The sequence below is a fragment of the Hyla sarda genome, chromosome 11 (genome assembly GCF_029499605.1).
Source record: "Hyla sarda isolate aHylSar1 chromosome 11, aHylSar1.hap1, whole genome shotgun sequence".
NCBI classification, from domain to species: Eukaryota; Metazoa; Chordata; class Amphibia; order Anura; family Hylidae; genus Hyla; species Hyla sarda.
In genome coordinates, this window is record NC_079199.1 from 47022676 (window position 1) to 47034484 (window position 11809).

The 11809-nt window shown below is 42.6% G+C and overlaps 1 protein-coding gene across 2 annotated transcripts in view; it reads left to right on the forward strand.

Annotated features, from left to right (window-relative positions):
- Positions 1-721, forward strand: part of BRF1 (BRF1 RNA polymerase III transcription initiation factor subunit) — a 379514-nt gene extending 378793 nt beyond the window's left edge. For both annotated transcript variants that reach the window (XM_056544927.1, XM_056544928.1), the window contains one exon: positions 364-721. In XM_056544927.1, coding sequence (XP_056400902.1) covers positions 364-401 — 38 coding nt within the window. In that variant the 3' untranslated portion in view covers positions 402-721. The remainder of the gene's footprint in view (positions 1-363) is intronic.
- Positions 722-11809: the final 11088 nt, after the last annotated feature.

Genomic DNA, 11809 nt, shown 5'->3' on the forward strand with positions numbered 1-11809 from the left:
GGTATTTTTACTGTTTACAATGACTACCACAAATAAAATTAAAAAAAATGCTGAAAGGGTGAATTACAAGAATCCATTCATATTATATCTGCACATTTTTCAGACATTTAGCTTTTTCAATTTAACTAAGCTGAAAAAAAGATAAAAGGTACTAAAAGTGAATTTACACACCCTAATCCAGCCTTACAGCGAGTCCGTATATCAGCTGGTCATAATGTTGTCTCTGTGTTGTGTTTATGGCATACAGGGAATTCATCTGAACGTAAATCCCATGGTTAACAAGACGACACCATGAACTCTTCCTTTCCTGCCACCACTATACTGCCACACATTCATTAAGTGTCACATTTTGCTTTCTTTCAGATTACGGCTGTGAGGTGGATGATGAGGATGGTTATTGACTGACGCGGTTTGGATCGCAGCGGGAGCTCATCCACGTGTGATCTTGTATTATAAGGACTTGTATATATTATGCTGTTCTGTGATCAGCACTAATGCAAATAGTTAGAATTTTGTAAGGTCAATTACAAAACTCTTTGTTTCGGCCAGTTCTCCTTGGCCTTGGACCCAGAAGAACTTATTGGGTTGCTAGTACTTGAAACCTTTGTTGTTGTAGCTTTCCCTTTTTCATTTCTATTATTATTATTATTATAATGGCGTAAATATGTTTTGATAAATCTGTACTTAGTATTAAACCAGTGAGAGCATGGATTCAAAAATTTATGAAGTTTGTGTTGTTTTCTATGAAGTTTTTAGTAACTCTGACCTTACTATACACTACAAACATCCACTCCTCATCCTACCTGGATTTTTTTTTTTTTTTTATAATAACAGCAACACTACAGGAACGCTGTGTTAGACTGGGTTCCCACTACGTTTTGGACATACGGGGACCAGATATGGCTGGGGGTGTGAAAACCATGAGCTCCGTGTGAAAACTAGTCACTGTCAGACTCCGGTCAGCTCATTCAAATGAATGAGATTGGCGCCCGGGTCTGGCTGGGATACGGGAGCGCCCAGTTTTCACTCCCCCCAGCAGGATCCACTCCCCGTATGTCCAAAGCATTGTGTAAACCCAGTCTTATGCCTAGAGCAGGGCCTGAGGGGCGGAGATAACATAGGGATTCAATAGAAGTCCTCCTGTACCTCCCCTGAGCCTGGATTGTTACACTAACACTTGTACCATACCACAGACCTAAGAAAACATCAGCCCATCTACTTTCTCAATCCTGATTTCACCTTTAAGCTATGTTCACATGGCGGAATTTCTGTGCGGAATTCTGCTGAAGAATTCTGGCAAACATTTCTGCTAATTTATAAGCACATTGGATGAGATTTATCAAAACCTGTCCAGAGGAAAAGTGACTCAGTTGTCCATAGCAACCAATCAGATCGCTTCTTTCATTCTTAACAAGGCCTCTGCAAAATGAAAGAAGCGATCTGATTGGTTGCTATGGGCAACTTTTCCTTTGCACAGAATTTGATAAACCTCTCCTATTATGTTCATTGGGGTTCCACTGTCCCATTTAGCATTTTGCTAAATTTAAAGACCTGTGTTTAAATTTTGCACCATTGCAAGCAGAGTCCTATTGAACTCAATGGGGCCTGGAATTTCAACAGAATTCTGTGTTTTGAGCACACAGAAATTCGGCCGCAAGCTATGCCGAATGGAATTTGAAAGCAATAACAGAATTCCGCTGTGTGAACATAGCCTTAAAATATTTTTTTTTCTACTCAACACAGCCTGATGGCTTTCTTCCCCTTGAAGGGTATGGGGTAGGTAATGTGTTGCAATTGCTGCATGTGATAGCCAATAGCCACTCGATGTATCTCAACAGGGAAACTAATAGGTTGTGTCAACTTAAATTTGATGGTCTTAAGATACACAAATGCTTCTTAAAGGGGTACTCCGGTGGAAAACTTTTTTTTTTTTCTTATCAACTGGTGCCAGAAAGTTAAACAGGTTTGTAAATTACTTCTATTAAAAAATCTTAATCCTTCCAGTACTTATTAGCTGCTGAATACTACAGAGGAAATAATTTTCTTTTTGGAACACAGTGCTCTCTGCTGACATCATGACCACAGTGCTCTCTGCTGACATCTCTGTTCATTTTAGGAACTGTCCAGAGCAGCATATGTTTTCTATGGGGATTTTCTCCTACTCTGGACAGTTCTTAAAATGGACAGAGGTGTCAGCAGAGAGCACTGTGGTCATGATGTCGGCAAAGAGCTCTGTCAGTGCGCTCAGGCTATCACCGGCCGAGGCGGCTTTGTGACGTTCCCGTCCCCAGGAAGCAGCATGAGGATCACAGCGGAGGACCGTAATGCCAATACCGGAACAACGGGGGAATATAGGAAGGTTAGTCAAAGTTTATTTTGTTTATTTTTGCAGCCCGGGCACAGGAATATGTAAAATTCATCAGTACAGATGTCCTTTAATCATTTCCAGCGCCGTGGCACGCAACTCATTCATTTAAAGCACCAGCGTCTCACAGGAGGATAGGGGAGCAGCGTACGTGGATCACATATGATTAGTTCCCCCTCGTGGGGGGGGGGGGGGATACCGTTAAATGCCATGGAACTGCCATAACTTACAAAAATACCGTGATATACATTAACTTACAAAAAATACCGTGATATGCATTTTTGGTCATATCGCCCAACACTAAAGGGGAGATTTAGGGATTGAAAAATGGCCAAGCGTGTTCCCCTGAAGGTTTGTTTTATAACATATGAGGAAGATATTATATTACACAGCAACTGTTAGTCACTGAATCTGCCTGCAAGAAACCAAATTCAATTGGAAAAATTAAAGTCGAATGCAAATCTAAACTGTGACAGTGTTGTTTTTTTTCCTGGTTAGTAATTTTTAGTATTGGCATGTCTTCATGTGCAGAGTTGGAGTGTGTGCTGCATCTGCATTCACAAGTGATGTGTCCCTGTACGTATCCTGTGGTGTTACTTTCAATAAACTGCAGCTACAGAAGTATAATGATTTACTCTACAGAACTATTTATATAGCACTAACATTTCTACCTGACACAATAACTACATTTAAAAACAATGCAATGCACGTTTGCATGGCAGAATTGCTGCAGATTTAAGGTGCCAGTACACCTTAGACTAACGTCGGCCAGACCCATTGCCAACTCTCCATTGACAGATGATGACGGCGGAGAGAAGGGTTAGGTGTGTTAGAATTTTTCTTCCCGAACCTTTTGCTCTGGGAAGGATAAGTCGGCTCTACAACACATAAATGATGAATCATGCCAAACATCCACGTGTATGGGGAGGGTGGGAGAGATAACTGTCGACCAACAACTTTACTGTTCAAGTCCATCAACAATCATTAAAACATGAGCACGCTGTGCATTTTTAAATCTCTATTGTGTTAAAGGGTTTTTTGTTTTTTTTCCATGTCATACACAGATTTTGCTATGGATTTGCCATTAGGCCCTTTTACACGGGCTGACTAGCTATTATACCAGCTACATGGAAGCCAATAAAGTGGTCACTCATAAAGGCCTTCACTTCTGACAGGTGCCCAGTGTCTTATAGAGAGCCAATAGCCTTTTATACAGTCAGTTGTTGCCCTATTAGGCAGTTATTTGCCCATGTCTAGGTCATTCTTAAGGTTATGCTTAAAGAAACTTGTTTATAAATCACATGAAACAGAAACTGCAAAATAGTCTAGAAATGAAGTCTAACAAGGTTTTCTCTGTTCCTCTGTCTTTGAAGGGAGTCTAAATATATAGCGTTATTCTGGAAATGTTATTATCATTATTACCTGATCTTCTTTTATGAGCTGGAACTATTTAATTTCAGGAACAACACCAGGAAAATCCAATTCTCTGTGACTGCCTGAAGAGGTATACCTGCTAAACTCTCCTGGGTACAAAAGTTTAAGGACTTTACTGGATAAGAAAAACATGGCTGTTTTCAACCAGGGATAGTGCTCACACCTGTGAATGAGCAGGTGGGTCTTTTTTTTGGAAGAAATTAGCCATGTTTTTCTATGAAAGCAAAAAATATTTCTTCATTTTAAGCTTCCAAGTAAATAGTAATGATCCAATTGTTCAGTCATAACTGCAACCCGTATAGTAATGGTCTCTGCAACTGTTAAAAAATTACAACTCCTGGCATACCTAGTCAATAGCTGTCAACGCCTGTCAGGAGTTGTAGTTCTACAACAACTGGAGAGCCACAGGTTTAAGATTAGTGCTGTATAGCTAGGCCCCTGGCTACTTTCTTCAGGAGAATACAGGCAGAGTTTAAAATTTGAGGGGGTAATGATGACATCACATTGATATAGCCCATCTCCTCTTGTCTAAACTTATTTTCTGCTGACAGCACCAACATTTGTGTAATGTTTACCCTGTTGTTAGTTTTTGGTTTGTGCCCTGTTGTTAGCAGCCCTCATGAGTAGAATGCCTGCCATTCAAAATCTGGACTGAAGAGCGGGCTACCAAGATGAACCATACTGGAAAAGAGGTAATTGTGGGACATGACAATGGATAAAGTGTTGAATAACATACAATGTGAGTCCCAGGTCTGGCATGGTAACAAAAGAATGCTCTGGGCCTTCCAACACCTTAAAGGGGTACTCTGACGCTAATACATTTTATCCCCTATCCAAAAGATAGGGGATAATATGCCTGATCGCGGGGGTCCCGCCGCTTGGGACCCCCGTGATCTTGCACGCAGCACCCCGTTAGAATCAGTCCCCGGAGCACGTTCACTCCGGGTTTGATTACTGGCGATGACGTGGGCTGGAGCATTGTGATGTCACGGCCCCGCCCCCGTTTGACATTACGCTCCGCCCCCTCAATGCAAGCTTATGTGAGGGGGCGTGACAGCTGTGACGTCACAATGCTCCGGCCCCTGTGATCGCCAGTAATCAGACCTGGAGCGAACGTGCTCCGGGGACTGATTCTAACGGGGGGGCTGCGTGCAAGATCACGGGGGTCCCCAGCGGCGGGACCCCCGCGATCAGGCATCTTATCCCCTATCCTTTGGATAGGGGATAAGATGTCTTAGTGTCGGAGTACCCCTTTAAGTCAATTTAAATATCAACTACTGCAGATCTGACAACAAATGTTTCTTTCACTGTTTGTTTTGAGTCATAACTCCGAGATCTTATTAAAGCTTCACTTGACAGAGATTAAAAAAAAAAAATCTTCAGAAAGGGCAGATACGAGGTCACAACTGTGCCCTCGCTGTCCTCAATTCCTCTTGTTCACTTGTGCTCAGTTACCTAGGGTATTGTAACAGTATGGTACAGATCAGGCAGATCCAGGTGGAAAAAACATTAGTATGTCACACGAGACACTGAATCTCAACCCTTTAGCTGAGCAGACGGCTGAGTATATATCAAGACGATGGGAAGTGTATGAAGAATAACATGTATTATTCTTTTGCAGAAGAAAAAAAAAAAAACTCATAACCTGGAAATAATATCTACAAATGTACAGTAAAGTTATAAGGCTTTCACATTTTGTTATGTTGCGGCCTTGTGCTAAAATAAGAAAGTTTTCCCCATTATTTTGCACAAAGTGAGAACAGAATGTTAGAAATCTGTGCTGATTTATTGACTCTTTACTCAGTACTTAGATGAAGCCCATTTGGCAGCAATTACAGCCTCTAGTTTTCCTGGCAATGATGTCACAAGGTTTTCATACCTGGGTTTGGGAATGTTCTGCCATTCTTCTCTGCAGATCTTCTCAGGCTCGGTCAGGTTGGATGGGGAAAGTCGGTGGAAGCCATTTTCAGCTCTCTCGATATGTTTGATTGGGTTCAATTGTGCATATAGCTATTGTCTTGTTGGAAGGTGAACCTTTGGCCCAGTCTTAGGTCCCAAGGACTCTGGATCAGGTTTTAATAAAGAATATCTCCATTCAGCTTTTCCTCGACCCTGACCAATCTTCCTGCTCCATCCACTAAAATACACCCCCACAGCATGATGATGCCACCACCATGTGTCACTACAGGGATGATGCCCCCAATTGCATGATTTTTTTTGCAAACTTCAGGTGGGATTTTATGTGCCTTTTACTGAGGAGACTTCATTTGTCACCCCGCAGTCATATGATATATGCAGATCAGACCATGGGGTTTTGGTCACCTCTTTTCCCAAGCAGTTTCTTCCCCAATTACTAGATTTTCCTTAATTTTTTTTTTTTTTTTTTTTTTTAAATAACCCTTACCCAGATCTGTGGCTCCACACACACCTGTCTCTGAGCTCTATGGCATTTGGCATTTATTTTCCCCTTATAGCTGGGTTTTTGCTCTGATATGCATTATCGGCCTTGAGACCCTATATAGACAGGTTGTGTCATTTCTTATAACCTTGACTCCAATCAATGAGTAAATACATCTCAAAGATGATCAGGAGAAATGATAGGCCCCCAAAGCTAAATATAAAGTGTCATGGCAAAGGGTCTGAACACTTATGTCCATACAAATTTTTTTTGCTTTCATTAGCACAAGGCATCAACAAAACAATATATGAAAAAAGTGAGAGTCTAAAACCATGTATATTGTGTCTTTTATACAAGTACTTACAGATCTGATCAAATAAATTCTGTCTTCGGGTAGAAACATCTAACAAAATGTGTTTTGTGTGATGTTTGATCATTTGCAGTAATGTGCATCTAGTCTGGTACCAAGAGCCTGTAGTGTTTCAAAGTTATATGTTTGTATTTGACATTCATACATTTTAATGTTTAAACTATTTAAGTACTTCACTATAGCGGGGGAGCACAACTGTCTGGACCCTTGATAAGGTAAGCAACTCCTGTATTGATATGATCTGTATTATGTTTAGTGTAGGGCATGAGACAAAGGTTCTAAGAGAGAATACTACTCATGGAGGGAGATTTATCAAAACCTGTGCAGAGGAAGAGTGGTGCAGTTGCCCATAGCAACCAATCAGATTGCTTCTTTCATTTTCCACAGGCCTCTTTAGAGGCCTGTGGAAAATGAAAGAAGCGATCTGATTGGTTGCTCTGGGCAACTGCACCACTCTTCCTCTGCACGGGTTTTGATAAATCTCCCCCATGGTGTGTACTAGGCATAACACCGTAACAATTTTGCATGTGCTCCATTAAGGTGCCTAAATAACTTATACAGTCCCCAGTTCCCCTCATAAAACAATACCAGCCTGATGATTAGAGGCCACACAGGGTTCGTAGATGTATTATATACTACAGCAGACACGTTTTATATAAAATGCATATTTTCTTTTTTGTTTTTGATGTGATGATTTTGCTATGGCTGTTTCCCATTGACTTCTATGGAGAAAGCAACTGAACAACCCACAACTGTAGTTCTTACATGTTACCCTTAAACCTTTTCTCTCAGGTGAAGTTGTAACCTTTCTAGAACTGCTGATTTAAAAAAAAAAGGCATTGGATGTAGGATTGTATTGAGTCACTATAGGATTGATCTCAGGTATACGGTGGTAATACGGTGTCCATTTTAGGACAGCATCAGCCGTCAAGCTGTACCTCGCTCATCCTTCAGCCAAAATTGCGTCCCGCCTCATCCCTCCTCTGTCAGGCAAAACCTTTGTCCCTCCTCCTCCATCAGGCGACAGGCAAAACCTTTGTCAGCTCTACCTCGCTCATCCTTCAGCCAAAACGGCGTCCCGCCTCCACCCTCCTCCATCAGGCAAAACCTTTGTCATCCTTAAGTCTGTCATACCTCAGATGAAAATGGAAGTGCTGAGTCAGCAGAGCTTCGGCAGACCTGCTAGCACAGACAGTGTGTGATTGGCTGCTGCCAGAAAAGATACTGTGATTGGATACTGTGAGCGTAGGTGTGTGCAGTCCCGCTCCACTGTTTAGACACATTTCTTTGCAAACCCTAATCCTCTCATGTACCCAGCTTTCCCCTATCCCTGCAAAACAAACCTGCGCTCTCAGTTTTTCCCCTATTCCTGCAAAACCTACAGTTATGTAGTCAGCTGTAGGTTTATCAGGAATTGTTAAAAGCTGAGTACATAACTGGTAGGTTTTTCAGGAATCGAGAAAAGCTGAGTACATAGCTGTATGTTTTTCAGGAATCAGGAAAAGCTGAGTACATAGCTTTTCCCGATTCCTGAAAAACCTACAGCTATGTACTCTGCTTTTCTCGATTCCTGAAAAACCTACAGTTATGTACTCAGCTTTTAACAATTCCTGATAAACCTACAGCTGACTACATAACTGTAGGTTTTGCAGGAATAGGGGAAAAGCTGAGAGAGCAGGTTTGTTTTGCAGGAATAGGGGAAAGCTGGGTACATGAGAGGATTAGGGTTTGTAAAGAAATGTGTCTAAACAGTGGCGCAGGACTGCACACACCTACGCTCCCATCAACCAATCACAGTGAGCGCAGGTTTGTTTTGCAGGAATAGGGGAAAGCTGGGTACATGAGCGGATTAGGGTTTGTAAAGAAATGTGTCTAAACAGTGGAGCGGGACTGCAGACACCTACGCTCCCATCAACCAATCATAGTATCTTTGCTGCCAGCCAATCACACTGTCTGTGCTAGCAGATCTGCCGAAGCTGTGGTGACTCAGCACTTTAATTTTCGTCTGAGGCATGATAGAGTTTAGGTTGACAAAGGTTTTGCCTGACGGAGGAGGGGGGAGGCGGGACGCAGTTTCAGAGGAGGGAGGAGGCGGGACGCAGTTTCAGAGGAGGGAGGAGGCGGGATGCAGTTTCGGAGGAGGCAGGACGCAGTTTTCGCTGAAGGATGATGGAGGAACGGCTGAAAACTGACAGCGATTTGTCTGAGGGAGGAGGCGGGATGCCGTTTTGGCTGAAGGATGAGCGAGGTACGGCTGAAAACAGCGATTTGTCTGAGGGAGGAGGGGGGATGCCGTTTTGACTGAAGGATGAGCGAGGTACGGCTGACGGCTGATGCTGTCCTAAAATGGACACCGTAGTCCTGTATGTTTACATCCTTTATCAGTCACGGACCTCATCTATTTCTTTGATCTCTGTGGTTAATGTATAGCTCCAGACCTGCCAACTACAATGCACAGAGTGTGCTGCGCATATCTAATCACATTTGTCTATTCTTGTTGCTCTGAGCTGTCAAATCTTCTTGTCACAAAGACATTACAGAGATTGGTAATTATATACCAAGTGTCAGAGATGGCCAAGAGGTATATGCAACACTTCCTTTACAAAAAATGCCTCATAGTGTGTGTGGTGCCATCACCGAGGGAAGCCATATCTCTCCGCAGAGCTAAGAATCCAGCATATTGAGATTCTACTGCTGGGAAACCGTATGGGGGATCCTACTGAAATTAGAGGTCCAACAACATTTATCTCCTGTATTTGGGCAGCCTAAAGCTTAAGCCACAAGGCAACTCAATGCTGATTAAAAGGGGTACTACGCTGGGTACTACATGTCTGATCGTGGTAGTCCAGCTGCTGGGGACCCCAGAGATCTCTGCCGCGGCACCCCAGTCATCTGGTGCACGAAGCAAACACAGCTGCCACACCCCCTCCATTCATGTCTACAGGAGGAGGCCTGACAGCTGTGTACTAGCCATCACTCCCCCTCCCATAGATATGAATGGAGGGGGTGTGGCGTGACATCACTATCATGGAAGCCCCAGGCTTCCGTGACCGTAACACTGCAGTGCCGGCCTGGAGATCGTGCGGGTCCCCGTGGCCGGACCACCTGCGATCAGACATGTTATCCCCTATCCTTTGAATAGGGGATAACATGTATAGGGGCGGAGTACCCCTTTATGCACGTACATTAATGCAACTTGCCACAATTTTTTCTCCCGTAGACTTTTTTCCCTATTGCATTACCTAAAACTAGCTACTGTAACTTTTGTTGACATTGGCCCATTTACTTCACATGCTGATTCTTCTTTCTAGATAATAGTTTTACCCTTTTGCAACTAACTTGGCTTTAGATACATTGGTTACCTTTTGGGAGCGTTCGTGGCTTAAGAAAGATTTATCAAATCTTGTGCTGAGGAGAAGTGGAGCACTTGCTCATAGCAACCAATCAGATTCCAGGCCTTTTTAAAAATTAAAGTTGGAATTTGATTTGTTGCATTGGGCAGGTGCTCCACTGATCCTTTGCCCAGGCTTTGATAAATCTCCCCCCATATACATGACTGTGTGATGTAGAGTGATACATAGAGGTACAAGGGGGATTACTCTACCTGTGTATTTCTTCAGTTTCATACAAGGTAATACAAAAATAAAAAAGAAAGAAATGTTGCAGCAGTACTCTTGGTCAAACAATGGAGGCTCTTAGCACACTTTTTGATCAAAACGTGTCCCCCATCCACCACGCGGAGGTGGCCTCATTTCGGATGGGACCCTAACATGCTAAAAAATTCACCTTCTGCTGGGCATATGGCCTCTGACTGGGTGACATGCAGGATCCACTATCAAATTAAAATTAAAAACCTCCTATGAGATGGCCCCATTTTGGATGGAACCCTGACATGCTTGATTCACTCACCTTCTGCTGGGCATATGGTCTCTGACTGGGTGACATGCAGGATCCACTATCAATTTAAAACCTTTAATTTGAATTTGAAATAGTGGATCCTGCATGTCATCCAGTCAGTGGCCATATGCCCAGCAGAAGGTGAATTGATTTAGCATGTTAGGGTCCCATCCGAAATGAGGCCATCTCTGCGTGGTGGATGGGGGCAAGTTTCGATCACAAAGTGCCCTAAGAGCCTCTATTTTTTAACCTAGAATGCTACTGCAACCTTTCTTTCTTATTTGTATACTCAGTATTTGCCACAGCAGCGTGCACGTGTGTATTAGGTAGATGTGCTGGCTTTTTTTCTTTTTTGTGTTTTTGCTTTATAATACAAAAATAACTTTTGTTAGATTCTAAAGGTTTTTTGAATTGTTCATGTGGTTTATGAAATTTATCACTGTTTTCTCCATATTCCCTGTTTACACAGGGCGATGTGCGGCCGATAGCGATAATTTATATACAATCAGCTGATGTATAATGCTGACATTGCTTGTTCATCGACTGTTCACTGACCCTTTTACACAGGCCAATAAATAGGAATAAGTATTCCTAGGAACGCTCATTTGCCCTATAATTGACTTTAATCAGCGTTGCACATATGGCGTAGCCCCATGAGCTACGGGAGTTACATAAACAGCTTAGCTTGAGGGGCAATGCCGTTTATACAACTCCCATAAAAGTCAATGGGAGTTACATAAATTACATAACTTCCTTTCTTCTGCCATGTAGGAGCTTTTTCAACCACCTCCGGATGCTGCAAATAGGCACAATGAGCCAGAAAACCAAGAAGTTCCAAGGTGGGACAACCCCTTTAACCCCTTAAGGACCCAGCCCATTTTCACCTTAGGACACGGCCATTTTTTGCACATCTGACCACTGTCACTTTAAGCATTAATAACTCTGGGATGCTTTTACTTTTCATTCTGATTCATGTCGCATTTAGGAAGCCCCTATGGTGCCAAAACAGCAAAAAAAAAAAAAAAAAAAACACGTGGCATACTATTTTGGAAACTGCCCCTCAAGGCACGTAACAAGGGTTACAGTGAGCCTTAACACCCCAAAGGAGTTTGATAAATGATCATTAAAGTAGGATGTGAAAAGGAAAAATTAGATTTTTTTACACTAAAATGCTGGGATTACCCAAATTTTTCGTTTTCAAAAGTAGTAACAGGAGAAAATGTCACTGTAAATTTGTAAGTACATTTCTGTGGAGTAAGGACATACCTCATATCTGGGTGTAAACAGCTCTGTGGGTGCACACCAGTCTCGGAAGAGCAGGAGCGCAGTCAGGGGCCTTTTACAT